Source organism: Microcebus murinus, chromosome 5 (genome assembly GCF_040939455.1).
Source record: "Microcebus murinus isolate Inina chromosome 5, M.murinus_Inina_mat1.0, whole genome shotgun sequence".
Classification (NCBI taxonomy): domain Eukaryota; kingdom Metazoa; phylum Chordata; class Mammalia; order Primates; family Cheirogaleidae; genus Microcebus; species Microcebus murinus.
Window position 1 is genome coordinate 110131894 of NC_134108.1, and position 20776 is coordinate 110152669.

At 46.6% G+C, this 20776-nt stretch overlaps 1 protein-coding gene across 3 annotated transcripts; it reads right to left on the bottom strand.

The window, feature by feature from the left end:
• Window positions 1-562: 562 nt before the first annotated feature.
• On the bottom strand, window positions 563-20569 carry KIFC1 (kinesin family member C1). 3 transcript variants are annotated; one of them, XM_076003431.1, is made up of 11 exons: window positions 20385-20569; window positions 12144-12199; window positions 11898-11985; window positions 8259-8312; window positions 8090-8140; window positions 7482-7882; window positions 5997-6776; window positions 5072-5362; window positions 4896-4969; window positions 4685-4760; window positions 563-867 (listed from the first exon to the last, which is right to left on the bottom strand). In XM_076003431.1, exons 2-11 carry the CDS (start codon window positions 12168-12170, stop codon window positions 823-825), a joined length of 1887 nt encoding a protein of 628 aa, XP_075859546.1. In that variant the 5' UTR covers window positions 12171-12199; window positions 20385-20569; the 3' UTR covers window positions 563-822. The 3 variants fall into 3 exon arrangements, with proteins under 3 accessions (XP_075859546.1, XP_075859545.1, XP_020142536.1); XM_076003430.1 differs by having other exon boundaries at window positions 12144-12281; XM_020286947.2 differs by having other exon boundaries at window positions 12144-12284.
• Window positions 20570-20776: the final 207 nt, after the last annotated feature.

Below are 20776 nucleotides of genomic sequence, written 5' to 3' on the forward strand. Positions count from 1 at the left end.
GCGTAGCCCCTCCTGCGCGCGGCACCTGGGCGGACTGAGCCCTTCCTTTGCGGGGCGGCGGCCGTTGGCTGTTGGCGCGCGGGAGTCGGCGGGCGTGCGCGCCCGCTTCCCGTGCTCGTCCCGCCCCGTGCTTCCAGGGCGGGTGCAAGGATGCAGAGAGCCAGCCAATGGGCAACGGGCTGGCAGAACCCCGGCGGTTCGAACGGAAAGACAGGGAAAGGGCGGGAGGAAAGAGCCTGCAGTTGGTGGGAGCGAGCGCCGTCCCTGCTTTCGCCTCCGGTTCCACCTTCCTGCACCCACCAAAGGAGCGGTCCTGCCTGGGGCTGGGGTGGCCAGTAGTAAGGGGGAAAATTAGTGATCGTGGCGGGCGTGTGTGTAGCTAGTGGCCTCATCTCCTCAATGTGAGCGACGGGGGAGGGGGCATAAGGAGAGAGGAAGATGATCCAGACCTGGATCTAGAATCAGAGCTGAGGGAGAAACACCGAACCCCCCAACCCCCTGCAAAACGAATGGCAAAATGGACATCCACAGGTGCCGCCCTTAACAGATATGAAAAGAACCCTTCTCCTTAGCAAATGCAATAAAACCTTTATTTGAAAAACTTTTTTTGTTGTTGGTCTTTATTGTTTATACACAGTGCCCTCCACCCAATTAAGCATCCGTCAGCACCCACGCCCCCCAGTACACACAGGATCTGGATACGTCTTCACTTCCTGCAGGCCTGAGCAGTAGCAATAACACACTAGCTCACCGCCCTCCACCCAATTAAGCATCCCTCAGCACCCACCCCAAGTACACACACACAATATCTGGATCTGTTCTTCACTTCCTGCAGGCCTGAGCAGTACCAATAACACACTGGTTCACCTGGGGGCGGGGGAGGAGACGGTTAGACAGAACAAAAAAAGTTTGCAGAGTAACCAAAACAACAATTTTCTCAACATCTGCCCCCTTCCTCCCAGTGCTAGAGCGGCCCTCAAGAAAAACTGAAGTAAAGGTTCTGAAGGCAGGTTCAGGCTGGTCCCAGTTGTGTTTAGTTCTCCTATGTCCACTGGGCCTGGAGGAGGTGAAAAGGCCGAAGAAGAGATAGAAGTTTCCTACATAGATGAAGATTCAGGAACAGAGACTTCTCTTCCCAACAATACCCTGGTCTAGAGACCCCAAAACTCTCCCACTCTAAAACAATAACCTATTAACACCACCCATTCATGAAGTCTGCGGGAGAAAATGTATATGATGAATCAGAAACAAAGACTATTGGGGTCCTGTCTAGGAGCCAATTTGAAAGGGCTTCTACGGGCCAAAGATGGGATGACTGAACATCAGAATAACTGCAAAAGATAGACATCGAATACACAAGCATCTGCAAAATGATAACCCTCAGATAAAAACTCACTGGTCACCTTTGGAAGTTACTAGGGTATCAACTCCTAATACATTTGAAAACAATAAAGAATCTAGCAATTATCTTGCTTTTCTAATATGAACTGAACTTCAGAGTAACCAAATAGATGGCAAGGGAAAGTTCTCAGTTCTCAAAGGAGTCATTGCTGGGAGTGTGGTGACTCACACCTGTAATCCTAGCACTTTACGAAGCCAAGACAGGAGGATCACTTGAGGCTAGGAGTTGGAGACCAGCCTGAGCAACACAGCAAAACCTGACTTTATCTCTACAAAAAATAGAAAAATTAGCCGGGCATGGTGGCGTGTGCTTCTAGAGCCAGCCACTGGGGAGGCTGAAGCAGGATCGCTTGAGCCCAGGAGTTTGAGGTTACAGTGAGCTATGATGATGCCACTGCACTCCAGCCTGGTCAACGGTGAAGCCCTGTCTTCCTACTACCCCCCTGAAAAAAAAATCAGTATTTTAAAATCCCCCAATGAAATGATAGCTCTAGGGATAATCACTGTTTGATAGAATCATTATGTGAAAACGCCAATGAGGAGTTTTCAAATGGATGAAACAGGCTGTCAACACCCAAATCTAATGATCAATATATCATTAAAAGGGCCGGGCGCAGTGGCTCACACCTGTAATCCTAACACTCAGGTAAGCCACCAAGGCAGGTGGATCGCTCAAAGTCAGGAGTTCGAAACCAGCCAGAGCAAGAGTAAGACCCTGTCTCTACTAAAAATAGAAAGAAATTAATTGGCCAATGAAAAATACATAGAAAAAAATATTAGCCAGGCATGGTGGCACATGCCTGTCTATAGTCCCAGCTACCCAGAAGGCTGAGACAGAAGGATTGCTTGAGCCAGGAGTTTGAGGTTGCCATGAGCTGGGCTGATGCCATGGCACTCTACCCGGGCAACAGAGTGAGACTCTGTCTCAATCAATCAATCATTAAAAGTAGAACTAGACCAAGGCGGGTGGATCACCCAAGGTCAGGAGTTCGAGACCAGCCTGAGCAAGAGCAAGACCCTGTCTCTACTAAAAATAGAAAGAAATAAATTGGCCAACTAAAAATATATAGAAAAAATTAGCCTGGCATGGTGGCACATGCCTGTAGTCCCAGCTATTTGGGAGGCTGAGGCAGGAGGATCGTTTGAGCCCAGGAATTTGACGTTGCCGTGAGCTATGTTGATGCCACATCACTCTAACCCGGGCATGAGTGAGACTCTGACTCAAAAAAATAAATAAATAAATAAAGTAGCACTAGATATTAGGTGTCTCCTTATACAAAACAGGAGGAAGTAGACTACACCATCTATTAAGTTTTCTTGCCAAGAAATTTGAACTTGATTAAAACCTAATCAGGCTGGGCATGGTGGCTCACCCTTGTAATCCTAGCACTCTGGGAGGCCAAGGTGGGCAGACTGCTCAGATTGATAGAGGTCAGGAGTTCAAAAACAGCCTGAGAGTGAGAACCTGTCTCTACTAAAAATAGAAAGAAATGAATTGACCAACTAAAAATATATATACAAAAAATTAGCCGGGCATGGTGGCGAATGTCTGTAGTCCTAACTACATGGGAGGCTGAGGTGGGAGGATCACTTGAGCCCAAGAGTTTGAGGTTGCTGTGAGCTAGGCTGATGCCACGGCACTCACTCTAGCCTGGGCAACAAAGCGAGACTCTGTCTCAAAAAAAAAAACAAAAAAAACCCCACAACCTAATCAAACCTCTAAATCTAACTACCAGGTAACAAAAAATATGGGGGGAAGAGAAAGCAACCAGCCAAAATCCAGAATATGATACATTCTATAGGATAAATAACCTTACTTCTTCAACAAATAAATGACATAATAGTGGCAGGGTAGGGTAGGGTTGTTATAGATGAAAAGAAACGAGATATTTCAACCAAATGATGTGGGTGGCCTTTGCTTGGACCCTGATTTGAACGAACCTAATGTATAAAAGACATTTCTGAGAGTCAGGTGAAATTTAACATAAATTGAGATTAGAGGATATTAAGAAGTTCATGTTGTTGGGTGTTATGTTGATATAACATTAATAAAAAGTTAGAAAAAAACACCACCACCCTTTTAATTGAACTTGCAAGACTGTGAGGGAAATCCTGATCAAAAGATCACAGCAGGGTGCAGGTGCTGAGGCAACTGGCTGCTCCATGGCAGCTGTCAACGCTCATTGGGAAGAAGCCAGAGCACCACAAAAGGACAGACCTGATCAGACCTCAAATAAAGCCAGAACCCATCAAAGAGCTATACACTCAGGAAAAGGGTAAACCAGAGGAAAATTTTACCCCCAGACACAGACAGTAAGGAGAATTTCTGACTTGCTTGACTCCAGAGGAAGGAGCTTAATTAAGTCTCCTTGAGAATCGATGGCCTCGTGGGGTTTGGAGCCTGAATTCATACTACTTGGAATAGTCCAAAAAACCCATAAATCTCCTTTGATCCAGCAATCCCATTTCAAAGAATATTTCCCTAGATAGTTAGATGTAACTAAAGACATACAAAATGACATGTACAAGGGTAGTCATCATGGCCTAGTTTGTACGAGAAAATGAATGGAAACAATCCAAGTGTCCAGTAGAAGGAACTGGTGGATAAATTTTGGTGCATCCGCAGAGTGGAGTCCTGGACAGACCTAAAACTAATAGGGTGATCTCTGTGTGCTGATGGGAAGTAACATTGGGGCCGTTTTGTTAAACAAAATAAATAAGACTCAGAACTACATGTATGTGAGAGAGGGAGACAGATGCCTTTTATATAAGGAGGGGGAATAAGAACATGCATATGGCTTATATTATTAGCACAAAGAAACATTGGAAGGAGTAGAGCAGTGGTCTCCAACCTTTTTGGTACCAGGGACCAGTTTCATGGAAGACAATTTTTCCACCAACCAAAGGTGGGGGCAGATAGCAGGGCCTGTGTGGCCTGGTTCCTAACAAGCCACAGACTAGTACCTGTCTGTGCCACAGGTTTGGGAACTGCAGGGGCAGAGGATGGGGTGGACAGTGGTGGTGGTAAAACTTCATTGTGTTGTGTATCACTCTCCATATAGTTTAGACCTTTTAATCACCTCTAAAAAAAACTTAATTCAGAAGCCAATAGTTAAAAATAGAACCAGGTGAAGTAGTACCCTAGATGTCTGACAAATGTAAATCCTTTTGGGATAAATGTGCCCCTCTACCCCAATGGCCTAGTGGACAGAATGAGCTAGGATGGAGAAGCCGACAACCATCCATGGCTCCTGACAAGGCCTGAGCTTGGTGGTAACTGTACCTTGGAGGCAAAGCGTAGAGAGTTGAGGGTCTCAGAGACGTTCTCTTTTAGTGGCGAAATGTTCACAAACATGAGCCTATGGAAAGGGAAGATGCCCAACACCAGCATTAGTGGCCAGCAGAGCCTGAACAGGTCTCCACTCTTCCCCGTTTCCACCCCTCACTCCAACACAGTTCCTACCCTACCCCTGCCATCTATCCCTTTCACTCACATCTTAGCGTTGCCGCCCAGAGAGTTCTGCAGTAGGTAGGTGAGCTTGCTGTTCCGGTAAGGCACGTGGGACTCCTAGAGGGTTGAGGAGGGACAGGTGGTTAGGATTGGGCAGCGTTCCGCATGGCAAACCCTAACTGGTCCCAAGGTCCTATCTCCCCCTGCTCCTATTCCCACCTTGTTGCTTAGGGCCATGATGACCAGCCCCAATGCAGACAGGCTGCTGTTAATGGCCTGTGTTTCCCGAAGTCGTTCCCGCTCCCCAGGGCCGAGGACTAAGCCAGGGTCAAGCCGCTCACTCCCAGCCAGGTCCACAAGGCTGAGAGGGGCCCCACACTGCAGGCCTCGGCTAGAATGTTCTCCAGAGATCTGTAGCTGGAACACACTGTGGCTACGTGATGACCGCTCATTCTGGGCAGTGCGGGCCACGGCCCGGTTCTGATGGGCCAGCCGGAGCAGGGCCTCCACCTGCAGATGAGGAGCAACAAGGGGCAGAGACAGGCAGAAAGTCAGTACATATTCATGTTGGGTATAGTAATCAAAATGAGTTAAGTCAGCCCCTGCCCTCTTGGAGCTTTCTTTCTACCCAGCCAAGAGACAAAATAAAATGCACAGTATATCTGAGAATGCTAAGGAGTAAAATCACAAACTAGGAAGTGTGTGAAGGTGGGGTGGTGGGGAAGGGGAAAGTTTAGACAGGACAGCCAATGATGGCCTCACCACCTTAAGATCTCCAGGGCAGGAGTACTCGGGCAAAGGCTCTGAGATAGAAGTATGACTAGCAGGTTGAGAAACACCCTGGAGGCCAGCATGCTAGGATGAACTGAACAAGGTGTGTAGCAAGAAATGACATCTGAGAGGTAACTGGCAGGGGGCTGGTGACCCTCCCTCCATCAAGCAGATGCATCACTCCTCTCCCTCCTCTGGTTCTATTAAGGCAGATCTACCTTGCAGCCCAGCCAAAACTGAATGTGGTGATCTAACCTCCCAACTTGCCCTTCATCCTTCAATTTTCTCCTGCTCCTTTCTCCATCTACTTCCATCTCGTGGCAGCCTGCCTATTCCTCCCCATTCCCCAGTTCCAGCGACCACAGGTCCTCACTTCTTTCTCACAGGAGACAGGGACATATCGAGCATTGGTGACAGTAAGCTCCTCACTCCCTGGCCCTGCACGGCGAATCTCACACTCGCCCCCTTGGCCCTTCCGGGTTCCAGTGGCCAGCAGGTCTCGGACAGTCTCATTGTAGATCTCTACGTAGCTTGCCACAAAGCTGTAGGTCCAACCTTGGCCACTTAAATCCTGGGCCACGGAGAAGAGATGCCGCAGGGCTCGAGGGATCAGCCCCTCCAACTGGGGGTCTCCCCCAGGCCCACCCTCCATTGTAAAGGTCTTGCCGCTGCCTGTCTGGCCATAGGCAAAAATGCAGACTGGGTAGCCATCCAGGGCTGACTGGACAAGCATGGAAATCTCCTCAAACACTTCATCCTGTCCACTTCCTGGTGGGAATACCCGGTCAAAGGAGAAGTCGTGGCGGTTGGTGGGGGCTGGTGCCCCACTTAGGGTCCCACGCCGTTGGTCAGTCTGGGAGAGGGTAAGGCGGGTTGGAGGATCAGAGGGCCCACCAGGGCCAGAGGGAAACAGGAGGAAGCCAGAGGGTGGAGTAGGCTCCCCTGGAAGGACAGGGCGGACCCGGCAAAATACACGGATGTTGCCCTTAAGTTCCTGAAGCTGGTTGTGCAGTCGCCGGCGCTCCATTTCTAGTGCATAGATACGTTCTCCTCGCTCGGCCAGTAAGGCTGCCTGGGTTGCAGCCTCCTGCTGCAGAGATGCCACCTCTGCTCGGCTGTTTGACAGAGCTGCTTCTGATACCTGCAGCCGCCTCTGTCCAGAACAGAAGAGAACACACACAGAGCATGAGTGCAACCAAGAATAAGAACAAATCATGTAGCCAAGATGGAGTAGTGGGGTGGAGGTGGGGTCCCTGTCCCCATGGACCTCAGAGTCTGGTAAAGGAGAGAGGAGAAAATACAGAATCATGGTAGTAGGATAGGGAATGCTATGGGAATAACCAGGAGGGGCACATGAAGATGACATGGGCTGACACCCAAAAGTATAGGGATAAATCAAGGGAAAGATGGCATGCAGGAAGAACATTCCAGAAAGAGGGAAGCACACATACAAAATGCCCAGAAGTGAAACTTGAGTCATTTAAGAGACTGCAAGTAATTCAATCTAGTTGGTGCTCACCAGGAAGGAGTGTCCATGGGAGAAGAGACAGAGAGTACCATGGGGATTTGTGATCAGGATGGAGACCTGAAGAGAGATAGGGGCATGGAGGAGTAGGGGAAGACATGGATCCAGGTGGGAGCTATTGAAAGAGTCAAGGGTAGCAAAAAGTGTGGCAGAAAGCAACATAGTCAGGAGTAGACTAGGGGAGAGATAGGTAGAGGACAGCGGTATACTGCTGGAAATAGGTGGTCAGGGGTTCTCAACCCAAAAAGACTTCAGGGGCACCTGGAAGAGAGGGGAGGCACGAGCTCTGCTAGGAAAGAGGGGCTGGGCATTTGATGAGAATCCGGTCCTTACCTCTTGGTCTTCTAGTCGGGAGGTCAGTTGCCTCCGCTCCTCCTGCAATTCCAACTGTTTGTTCTGAAGTTCCTGAACCAAGCTCTCCTGTGTGCCCAGTCGTGCTTCCAGATTCAGGACACAGGCCCTGAGGTTCTTCAGCTCCTGCTGGCCCTGCTCAGCCTGGGCCTGTACCCTGGCCAACTCCCCTTCCAGTGTCCCACGCTCTAGTCCTAGGGTCTTGGCCTCTTGTTGGGCATCTCTGAGCTGGTCCCGCAGCTGCTGGTTCTCCTGGTCCAGTGTTTGAATCCTCTCACGACAGCATTTCAGCTCTGCATTTAGGTCATGTAACTGACCCTTTAAGTCCCAGGCCGGACGTTTACTGGGTTTCTTTCCTCCCACTACAGGAGGAACAGCTGATGCTAAGATGGTACAGAAAGGACAGAGGTCAGTGAAGTCCTGGCTCTCTATCCCTCCTCCCTTCTGGCCTTTAAGGCCTCCATACCTTATGCTCCATCTCTCTCCTTTCACTCCAGACAGGGAGGAGAATACATGGATTTTTCTGGGTACTCACCACCTCTTCTTCCCTATCCCAAGCCTCTCACCCAACGGTTACGTTTGTCACCTACTGCTAGGCTTCTGGACAGCAACAGCAGGGACTGGCTTCTGGTTCTTCACCACTAGAGAAATGGGGCATTGACTTAGGAATTACATGGGCCAGTGTCCCTCCACCTTCACCATTCTCCCTTTATATATACCCCAAATCCCTTCTCAGCCCCAGCTCTTAAGCACTATTACCTGTGGCAATAGCTGTGGAACACCGAGGCCCTGTCTTCTTGGAAACTTTTTGAGCTGTCCGAGAAATGGGAGAGGAAAAAGCAGAATGATCACCCTGAGGGTGGCACGTACACTGGCTAGGCCAAAGGCACAAAGACAGGGCAGGTGCTTTTCCTGGGAATTAGAAATGCGATAACTTCCTTCATCCCGATTTACTTATTTATTTATTTACTTTTCTTGAGACAGAGTCTCGCTTTGTTGCCTCAGCTAGAGTGCCGTGGCGTCAGCCTAGCTCACAGCAACCTCAAACTCCTGGGCTCAAGCAATCCTGCTGCCTCAGCCTCCCAAGTAGCTGGGACTACAGGCATGCGCCACCATGCCGGGCTAATTTTTTCTATACTATTTTTAGTTGGCCAATTAATTTCTTTCTATTTTTAGTAGAGGTGGGGTCTCGCTCTTGCTCAGGCTGGTTTTGAACTCCTGACCTTGAGCGATCCTCCTGCCTCGGCCTCCCAGAATGTTAGGATTATAGGCATGAGCCAACACGCCCGGCCCTAGCTCCTAATTCTGATCCTTCCTGAGATCAGAAATTATAGTCATCCCTAATTATCCAACAGGATTGGTTCTAGGACTCACCCCAGAATACCAAAATCCAAGGATGCTCAAGTCCCTTATATAAAGTGATATAGTATTCTACATCCTTCTGTATACTTTAAATCATCTTTATTTTTTTATTTTATTTTTTTTTTTTTGAGACAGAGTCTCACTTTGTTGCCCAGGCTAGAGTGAGTGCCGTGGCGTCAGCCTGGCTCACAGCAACCTCAATCTCCGAGGCTCAGCGATCCTACTGCCTCAGCCTCCCGAGTAGCTGGGACTACAGGCATGCACCACCATGCCCGGCTAATTTTTTGTATATATATTTTTAGTTGGTCAATTAATTTATTTCTATTTTTGGTAGAGACGGGGTCTCGCTCAGGCTGGTTTCGAACTCCTGACCTTGAGCAATCCGCCCGCCTCGGCCTCCCAAAGTGCTAGGATTACAGGCATGAGCCACCACGCCCGGCCTTATTTTTTTATTTTTTGAGATAGAGTCTCACTTTGTTGCCCAGACTAGAGTGAGTGCTGTGGCGTCAGCATAGCTCACAGCAACTTCAATCTCCTGGGCTCAAGCAATCCTTCTGCCTCAGCCTCCCGAATAGCTGGGACTACAGGCTTGCGCCACCATGCCTAGCTAATTTTATATATATATATATATTAGTTGGCCAATTAATTTCTTTCTATTTATAGTAGAGACAGGGTCTCGCTCTTGCTCAGGCTGGTTTTGAACTCCTGACCTTGAGCAAGCTGCCCACCTCGGCCTCCCAGAGAGCTAGGAGGCGTGAGCCACCACACCAGGCCTAAATCATCTTTAAATTACTTTTAATACCTAATACAATGTAAATACTACATAAGTACAGTTATGTTCCACGTAACATTTTGGTCAACAACAGACTGCATACACAGTGGCAGGCCAGTAAGATTATATGGATCTGAAAATTCCTACTGCCTGGCAGACATCACAGCCATCATAATGTCATAGCATTACTCACCTGTTTGTGGTGAAGCTGGTATAAAAAAAACCTGTGCTGCCAGTTGTATAAAAGTATAGTGCATGCAATTATGTATAGTATATAATTATTTGATAAGATGACAGCTCTATGTATGTTACTGCCCTGAAGATCTTCTAGTAGGATAAGACGTGGAGGTAGAAACAGTTACATTGATAATCCTGACCCTGAGGAGGCCTAGGCTAATGTGTTTGTGTCTTAGTTTCAAGTTTATTTCCTGCAGGGGATGGGGGGAATGAATAAATTAAATTTTTTTTAATATAAAAAAGCTTATATAATAAGGATATAATGAAAAAATATTTTTGTAGTTGTACAAAATCTTTGGGTTTTTTTTAGACAGAGTCTCACTGTGTTGCCTGGGCTAGAGTGCTGTGTCATTAGCCTAGCTCACATCAACCTCAAACTCCTGGGCTCAAGAAATCCTTCTGCCTCAACCTCCCAAGTAGCTGGGACTACAGGCACATGCCACCGTGCCCGGCTAATTTTTTTCTATATATTTATAGTTAGCCAGTTAATTTCTTTCTATTTTTAGTAGAGATAGGGTCTCGCTCTTGCTCAGGCTGGTCTCGAACTCCTGACCTTGAGCGATCCTCCCACCTCAGCCTCCCTGAGTGCTAGGATTACAGGCATAAGCCACCATGCCCAGCCAAAATATTTCTTCTTATGCTAAATGTTATTACAAGGAGTCATAAGTTTACAAAGTAAAAAGTTATAGTAAGCTAAAGTTAATTTATTATGAAAGATTTTTTAAAAATAAATGTAGTATGCCCTAAGTGTACAGTGTTTATAAAGTGTGCAGTAGTGTACAGGAAGGTCCTAGGCCTTCACATTCACTCACCACTAATTCACTGACACCCAGAGCAACTTACAGTCCCGTAAGCTCCATTCATGGTAAATGTCCTATACAAGTATGCCATTTTATATCTTTTACATTGTATTTTTACCATACCTTTTCTATGTTTAGATATGCCTAGATACACAAATACTTAGCATTGTGTTAAAATTGCCTATAACACTCAGTAAGTACAGTAACATGCTGTACAGGTTTGTAGCTGAGGAGCAAAAGGCTACACCATATAGCCTAGGTGTATAGTAGGTTATACCATCTAGGTTTGTGTAAGTATACTCTGTGATGTTCGCAAGATTATTAATTTCTAAGAACACATCACTGTCATTAAGTGACATTTGACTGTAGTTGTTTTACCGTATGGTTTTTAAATTTGTATTATTTTTTGTTGATTTGCTATTTTTTATTTTTTTTAAATATTTTCAATCTGTGTTGGTTGAATACACAGATGCAGAACCCATAGACACAGAGGGCCAACTCTATTCAATGTATCAAGAAGCAACTTGGACCAAGATAAGTAAAAAGAGTAGGAGGCCAGAACCATGTCTAAATTATGCTACCATTTGTATAAAAAAAAAGTCAGGGGGAAAGAGGGGGAATATGTCCATATTTGCTTGATTACCTGTAGAATTTCCCTGGAACGACATGCCTCTGGGAAGGGGAACTGGGTAGCTGGGGGACAAAGGCAGGATGGAGCCTTTTCACTGTACAATAATCTGTGGCCTTGGAATTTTGAATCAAGTGAAATGTTACTACCTATTTAAAATAGCCTAAAATAGGCCGGGCGCGGTGGCTCACGCCTGTAATCCTAGCACTCTGGGAGGCCGAGGCGGGTGGATCGCTCGAGGTCAGGAGTTCGAAACCAGCCTGAGCAAGAGTGAGACCCTGTCTCTACTATAAATAGAAAGAAATTAATTGGCCAACTAATATATATAGAAAAAATTAGCCGGGCATGGTGGCACATGCCTGTAGTCCCAGCTATTCGGGAGGCTGAGGCAGGAGGATTGCTTGAGCCCAGGAGTTTGAGGTCGCTGTGAGCTAGGCTGACGCCACGGCACTCACTCTAGCCTGGGCAACAAAGTGAGACTCTGTCTCAAAAATAAAAAAAATAAAATAAAATAGCCTAAAATTGAAAGAAAAGAAATAAGTTGAAGAGCGCTGGACTTCCATGCCCTTGGTCCCTCCCTGCTCACCCCTAGAGCCCACCTGTGGTCTGTGGCACTGTGGTGAGGGGTGGTGCTCTGGGGTAGGATGTGGCAATTTTGGTCGGTGCACCCAGGCCTCGTGTCCGCTTCTGGGGAAACATAAAAATGGGGTCTATAGCTACCCTCTCTAAATGGCTTATAATCAATCAATCAGTCTCACACTCACACTCACACACACACACACACACACGCCCACATGCGCACACTCACACATATATACACGCACAGCTCTCCACATCCAGCTCACCTTCTCAGGCTCCAAAGCATCCTCCATCTGGTCAGGTCTCCTCTTGAGTCTGCTTCCTGAGAGAGGAAGCCGGGAAGAGGCCTTAACCAGGGGTCTCTTCAGCTCTACGTTCCTCTTCACTTCTAACAGGGGGGACCTCTGCTGGAAAAGGAGACCCTTAAGACAACACTCAGGAGCCCAAATGTTCCAAGACCTTCCCTTCTTGCCCCTCCCACCCCCACCCCCTCCAAATTCTCAACATCACCACCAACAAGCATTAACTGAGTACCACACGTGTCAAAAGGTAGAACGCACAGATTGTGTGCCAGCCAGATAGCATGAACAGAAGTGGGACCTAACATAAAAGTGGGAATAATCTCTAAAAGGAAAGCTGCAGAGATGTTAGGACTGAGCTAACTTTAAGGGCAGTACTCAAACAAGCAAAGAAAAATGGAGACTCTTTTTAGAAGGCAAAAACTCAAATATGCACATGGTATCACTGGGAAACCAACAGAACATTTTAGCTGGAGCTGAGATTCATAAATAAAGGGAAAGAGTGGAAGATAGATAAGGCTGAAGACTGGTTGGGAGAAGCAGGTTACATTTGTTGAGCACTGTTTTAAATGCTTTACCTGTATCGATTTACTTAATCCTTACAGAAGCCCATTTTCAGAGGTGCTATTATTAATTCCATTTTGCAGATGAGGGAAGGAAGGCACTATCTCAGTAGTAGAATAGTTTGTCTAAGGTCATCAGCAAGTGAAAGGCAGAGCCAGAGCAAAATCTAGACAGTCTGGTTCCAGAGGCCATGGGTTTAACTGGCTAGACCACATTATCTCATAGGACTTTGATGCCAGGCTAAGGAGGCATTCGCCCTGCCTACTGTGAAAAGCCAGCTACGGTTTCTGATCAGGCATGTGAAAAATATACCATAGAATCTATTATAAAGAATAATAATGAGGCTGGTCACAGTGGCTCATGCCTGTTATCTTAGCATTCTGGGAGGCCAAGGCGGGAGGATGGCTCAAGGTCAGGAGTTCGAAACCAGCCTGAGCAAGAGTGAGACCCCATCTCTACTAAAAATAGAAAGAAATCAGCTGGACAACTAAAAACATACAGAAAAAAAAATTAGCCGGGCATGGTGGAACATGCCTGTAGTCTCAGCTACTCAGGAAGCTGAGGCAGGAGGATCACATGAGCCCAGGAGTTTTGAGGTCGCTGTGAGCTAGGCTGACACTACGGCACTCTAGCCCGGGCAACAGAGTAAGACTCTGTCTCTTAAAAAAAAAAAAAAAAAAAAAAAAAAGATTTTGTTTTTCTACCTTTTTTTAAGAGAAAGGGTCTTGCTTTGATACCCAGGCTGGTCTCAAACTCCATGCCTCAAACGACCCTCCTGCCTCAGTCTGCCAAGTTGCTGGGATTACAAGGTGTGAGCCACCACACCTGGATGGTTTTGTTAACTACACTTTTTATGTTAAGATCATTGTAGATTCACATGTAAGAAATAACACACAGAGGCCAGGCATGGTGGCTCACGCTTGTAATCCTAACACTTTGGGAGGCCGAGGTGGGAGGATTGCTTAAGGTCAGAAATATGAGACCAGGCGGGCGTGGGTGGGCGTGGTGGCTCACGCCTGTAATCCTAGCACTCTGGGAGGCCGAGGCAGGTGGATCGCTAGAGGTCAGGAGTTCAAAACCAGCCTGAGCAAGAGCGAGACCCCGTCTCTACTATAAATAGAAAGAAATTAATTGGCCAACTAATATATATAGAAAAAATTAGCTAGGCATGGTGGCGCATGCCTGTAGTCCCAGCTATTCGGGAGGCTGAGGCAGGAGGATCACTTGAGCCCAGGAGTTTGAGGTTGCAGTGAGCTGACATAACACTACTGTACTCTAGCCCAAGCAACAGAGTGACACCCTATCGGAAAGGGAAAGGGAAAACAAATAACATAGATCTATCTGAGAGTACCTGAAGAGCTTGTTTTTAAGAGATGCTAAGTTTGGCTTTGGGAAACTGAAACAATCTGATACCTTGCTTTTTGTTTTGGGTTTACTTGTTTATTGTCTTTCCCTACATTAGATTGTGAGCACCATAAGAACTCATGTGTTTTTTCATAACTCTATAACCAGAGTGCCCACTACAATGTCTGCTATATGGTAGGACTCTATGATTCTTTTTTTCCCCTCTTTTTTCTTTTTCTTATTTCGGCATATTATGGGGGTATAAACTTTAAGGTTTCAATAAATGCCCTTTCCCCCTCTCCCCCCACAAGTCTGAGCATGACCATCCTCCAGATGGTGTACATCTCACTCATTATGTATGTATATACCCGCCCCCTCCCCCCAACTCTATGATTCTTGAAGGAATGAAATCAAATATCCCCCATCAGTGGGGGATACTTAAACTGATAGCCAAACATGGTGGCTCGTGCCTGTAATTCCAGCACTTTTGGAGGCCAAGGCAGAAAGATCACTTGAGCCCAGGAGTTGGAGACCAGCCTGGGCAACATATTGAGACCCTGTCTCTACAAAAAAATTTAGAAATTAGCCAGGTGTGCTGACGCACCTATAGTCCCAGCTACTCAGGAGGCTTAGGTAGGAGGATCATTCAAGCCCAGGCCCAGGAGTTCAAGGGTGCAGGTGAGCTATGATTATGCCACTGCACTCCAGCCTGGATGACAGAGCCAGATTCTGTCTTTTAAAAACAAACAAACAAAAACCCTGATACATCCAAACCATTGGTTTCTATACAAATAAAAAGAAAAAAAGAGATGGCATTTTTTCCCCTACTACCTGGAGAAGTGTGCAAAAATAATGTTTATTTTTAATTTAGCTTAATCAAATATAGTATGAAAACCAAACTTTTCTTTAAGTATTCCAAAGTCGAACACTAAATTTTTTAAATAACCTGTGCCCTTTCTTCTCTACACTACCATAGTGCATCTGCTACAAACCCTATTTCCTCAGAATTTATGTGGATTCAGAAAATGAGTTCAAATGTTTGTTTATTCAGGACAACTTCAAAGAGTACAGCATTTATTTCTCTACCATCAATAAAGGTAGACACGATGCCCTCCAACTTTCCACAATGGAAAGCGTAAGTGCTACTCTAAGAACAGACATTCATGCAACCCCTCCTACATGCACTTTACAGGAACACAGATGGCTCCTAAGGCAGCCCCTCCCTGTGTGCACCACATCCCACCCTCCTCACCAACTCAGGAACATTCCTTCAGCAACCCTCCTTTCCCTCCTCTACACCATCAACTTTTCACTCTACTGGATCATTCCAATTGGTGCACATGTAACACGTGCTAGTATTTCTTCCAACCTCAAAGAGTCTCTTGACTCTGCTTTCCCTGCCAGCTACTATCTATCTTTTTCCTTGCTGCCCTATGCAGCAAAACTCCTCAAAACTGCTGTCTGAAGAGTATTTGCAGCACTCTGGGAGGCTAAGGTGGGCGGATTGCTCAAGGTCAGGAGTTCAAAACCAGCCTGAGCAAGAGTGAGACCCTGTCTCTACTATAAATAGAGAAATTAATTGGCCAACTAATATATAGAGAAAAAATTAGCCGGGCATGGTGGCGCATGCCTGTAGTCCCAGCTACTAGCCCAGGCTAGAGTGAGTGCCATGGCGTCAGCCTAGATCACAGCAGCCTCAAACTTCTGGGCTCGAGCAATCCTGCTGCCTCAGCCTCCCTGAGTAGCTGGGACTACAGGCATGCGCCACCATGCCCGGCTAATTTTTTAATATATATATATATATATATATATATATATATATATATTAGTTGGCCAATTAATTCTTTCTATTTATAGTAGAGACGGGGTCTCACTGTTGCTCAGGCTGGTTTCAAACTCCTGACCTTGAGCAATCCGCCCTCCTCGGCCTCCCAGAGTGCTAAGATTACAGGCGTGAGCCACCGCGCCTGGCCTGAAATGTTCTTTCTTCACTATCCACTTGCCTATTTCTCTCACTTCCCTCAGGTCTTTATTTAACCCTCACCTTCTCAATAGGGCTTACTGAGACCATCCTATTTAACATTCTATCATGCCAGTTGACCTCCTCTGCTTCCTCTAACCTGCCTGAATTTTCCTTTTCTCCATAGCACTTATTGCCTAATAGTCACGTAATTTACTTATTATGTTTATTTTCTGCCTTCCCATCAAATGGCAGCTCCACGATGGCAGAGATTTCTGCCTTGTTCACTGCTACTGCCTAGAAGTACCTACAACAGTACTTGGCACATAGTAAGTGCTCAGTAAATATCTGATAAATAGATCTGAGAAGTCTTTTACTATTTCTCACTGTCACATCACACTCCTCTGATCTTTGGTTGACAGGATAAAAAGAATACCCTTGAGGTTGAATCCTGACTTTGGGTAAATCTGAATGTCACATACTAAAAAACAAAGGATTCAGGCAGGAGACCTTTCCTGGCACCAGAGGTCTATACACACACTCATCTCTATCTACTGGAGGGTGGAAGCTGTAGATGGTTGTAGGGTACAGCAGGGCACCAATAAGACAAGGAACTAAGTCAACCAGTCCCTCTGGGCAGGAATCTGCAACACCTGAGGAAGGAGAGAGAATGAGGAGTCTTTCAGCCCAGACTGTCCCACTCCCTGTCTCTCCTTCCTACATCCGGAAGCAACAGCAATGACAAGAGAGACAACACAAAAGGACATCAGCAGGGATGTGGCCTCATATAACCAGTTCTATAAGCAAAAAAAAAAAAAATGTTTTCGCAATAATGTTTTTGGTTCCCTCATACTTCAAATGAGTTTTCAGTGTTCACATTATGGCTGGGGCTGGCAGCTCTAAGTGGCCTTGACAGTAAGATTTATCTCAGCCTTGGTTAACTTAGCAGCTACAGTCTCATTAGGCAGAAAACAAAGAACTCTTTAACAAAATTTGCTAACCAGGACTTTGTAACTTTCTGTTGTAGTGATGCATTCTTTTGAGTTTCTTTCCCTGGAATGGTGAACCTCCTACAAAAGCCTCACACCACCTGAAGATAAGATAAGCAATAGTCCACCACAAACTGTGCCTAACAGACCCACTGAGCCTGTGTGTGCATAAGGTTGAAAGAATGACCAATATTAACCCCTAGTTCACTATAATACTAACATCTTCACCCTGGGAGGGACTTACCTGCCATTTTTCGATCATGGGATATATGTACTAGCATGATTTCTCACTACGTTTGAGTGCCCTGCACTCCACCCCAAACACATGATGCTCACTCCACTCATGTGTTGTTCATTTCGCCTGCAGAAACGCCCCCACCCCCACCCCGACTCTGTTGGTGGTGAGGGCGGATTTGAGGGAGTGCATACCTTCTTCTCCCTGTTGATGCACCCACAGAAATAAATCCTTTCCTCCTGACAATCCTTGTTGTCTCAGTAATTGGCTTTCTGTGCGGCAGGCAACACTGAACCCCCCTGTGGGTTTGGTAACAATTTGGGAGCTCTTCCAGGATGCGTGCTCGTGGCTTGGAGGCCATGGAGCAGGGAGAGACTTTAAAGCCTCCCTAGTGACTGCCTGGCTGAGTTTCTGCTGGAGGCTGGTTTTGGTTTCTCCCACTAGCTTCACTGTCACCAGCCCCAAACACATCCCTGGTTGTCAAGGAGAAATGGCTCTTAGGCCTTTGCATTTTGGCATTTGTGCTAGCATAGGTGAGTTCTGTTTTAAGGTACCACTCAGCAGAGTACTCATCTCACCACCTGGGGAAATTCTCTGGAATTCTCATCTGGGTTGGAGGCCTCACTAGAAGCCTCAATCATTTGAGAGAGCAGGAGCTTCAGGCTCTTCTCTCCATTTAGGGAATTTCAGAGGAAATCCCATGTGGATTGCAAGCCTCAACCATTCATTTGGGAAAAGCAGGACTTCTGAATGTTATTTGGCACTCCCTAGGCTTATTTGTTAGAACTGCAGTCCATTTGATGTGTGAGTGTTTGTGTGACTATGGGAAATGAGAATTTGATCCCTAAATGTAAAACTTGTATACTGGGAATCCTCTGTCTCTGCTGTTTGGGCTTTTATGCCATTTAGACCTAGGACAGGTTGTTTGTGGTAATAGTTGGCTTGAGATAAGATTCTTGAAAACTTCTCTCCAGTCTCCCTATGTAGAAATTTGTTTGAAAGTATTCTATTTGTTTTGAGCTTTGCTTTGTCTAATGTGGTGTTCCTGGGCTTGTGTTTGAAATCTTTTAAATTTCTTTGTAATAGTATTTATCTATATTAGTATGTGACATATAAATGTATTATCTATGATAAAGTTTAAAGAGATGCCAGGTTTTCTAGGACTCCAGCTGGTCTCCACATATTATGTTCTGTTCTTGTGCATGCTTAAATTGATAGACAAATTACATCAAGAAAATCTCACAGCTCAAATGGTCAATCTGCCATTACAGAGTTAAAATGCAAAGTTTGTTAAGCTGTATTTTTTGCCTGGTAAAGCTTTGGTTGCTAGGCTACAGGGTGTTGAGATGGAGCTCAATGAACTATGTTATCATAAACTCAAGGCCAACTGGGATCAGCCAGTTACTCATTTGAAACTGAAGGAAAATAAAGGTTAAAGAAGCCTTAAAAAAAAAACCTCAGGCCGGGCGCTGTGGCTTACGCCTGTAATCCTAGCTCTTGGGAGGCCGAGGCGGGCGGATTGCTCAAGGTCAGGAGTTCAAAACCAGCCTGAGCAAGAGTGAGACCCCGTCTCTACTATAAATAGAAAGAAATTAATTGGCCAACTGATATATATATAAAAAATTAGCCGGGCATGGTGGCACATGCCTGTAGTCCCAGCTACTCGGGAGGCTGAGGCAGGAGGATCGCTTGAGCCCAGGAGTTTGAGGTTGCTGTGAGCTAGGCTGACGCCACAGCACTCACTCTAGCCTGGGCAACAAAGCTAGACTCTTTGTCTCAAAAAAAAAAAAACAAAAAACCTGATCTGCCTGAATCAATTTTTGCCATGTATCATCACATACGGGCAGATATCCAGAGCCCGCTTAACATATTGTTAACCTCCAAGAAGCATCACACTGTCCTAGAAAAGGATAGAGAAAAAGCTGACAATGTATACATAAGACCCAAATAACCAGGTGAGAGCTGGAGCAAACCTGGCCATCCTGACTCATGACCCCAACTGGGACCCAAACAATGGAGATGAAGGTAGGATTCAACATTTTCGAAACTGCATCTTGGTTGAGCTTAGAAAAGGGGTCCCCCAAATTAAAAGCCTGAACAAAAAAGTTCAGGGAATAAAACAGGAAACAGATGAAGATCCCTCAGCCTTCCTAGAAAGGATTATGGAAGCATATCAGAAATACACTGATGTAGATCCAGAAAGTCCTGATAATTCAATGTTAATTAATATGAACTTTGTTGTCCAGAGCATGCCTGATATCCAGCAAAATTTACAGAAGTTAGAGGGGGTTCTTCGCCCATATCTCATTTAGTTGAAGTGGCCTTTACAGAGACTTTTTAAAAGTCTTTGAAAATTATTTTTTCCAACCACTGGATCGTGCTGTTGGGAATTCTTTCGTTACACACAGCTCTCCATACGTGCCTAAGTGGCCTCTCCCATTGCTGGGTAGAGACGATCTCTCTAAACTACAGGCTCAAATAATCTTTCAGAATAAACAATACTGAAGTTCCTCCAGAACATGCCAGTGCCATAAAAGTGGGAGAAAAGCTGATTCATTTCCCAAATTTATTACAGCTGCAACCTACTCAGTTTTAAACTTTAAATTAGCTAAGCTTACTAAAGACTCAATGCTGGCAACTGGGTTTTCTGGAAATCCCTCCCAAAATTATTTTCTCCAACCACTGGATTGTGTTGTTGGGAATTCTTGCGTTACACACAGCTCTCCATACGTGCCTAAGTGCCCTCTCCCATTGCTGGGTAGAGACTTTCTCTCTAAACTACAGGCTCAAATAATCTTTCAGAATAAACAAGTAAATACTGCAGTTCCTCCAGAACATGCCAGTGCCTTGCGAGCAGCTCTACGTGCCTCCTGGGCTGTCCTTCAGGAGCTGCCAGTTGTGGGAGGACAGAGATGTCCCTTCTGACCTCCCGGAGCTGCTCCCTGCAGTCTCCAGTCGCTCCTCCGCCCCTTTCCACTGCCGCGGGGCCACACGGAGCTTCCCTCTCCGGGCAGGCATGACAAAGGCCGGCTGACAGCAGGGTGCTCCACAGCCTCCGGGCGGCCAGCAGTCGTCCCTGCCCCCGTAGCGGGACACCCGCGCCCGCCGCTACTCACCTGCGGCTCCATGTCCACCTGCGTCCCACACGCGTCGGGGGAGCGCAATGAAAGAGGAATGGCCGCTGGGGATCCCAGGACGCGCGTTCTATCGCCCGCTTGCGACGCAGAGCACGCGCGCTACGGGCTCCGGCGGCTGCCAGCCCGGCGCCACCCATGCCACTTTTGAATTCCAACGGCCCACACTTTCTCACCGCGCTCCGTAAGCAGAGGCCAATCGTCGTCGTCGCCACAGCGAAGGGCCAATCGCAGCGTCCTCCGCCTCCGGAGGCCACAGCCCCCGGCTGCGCAGTCCTATTTGGAGTCGCGGGCGCGAGGGAGGCAGGCAGACAAATTCCACTTCCGGCCCACTTTCTCCCCTCACCCCGCCCTTCCTCTAGCTGTGATCCCGC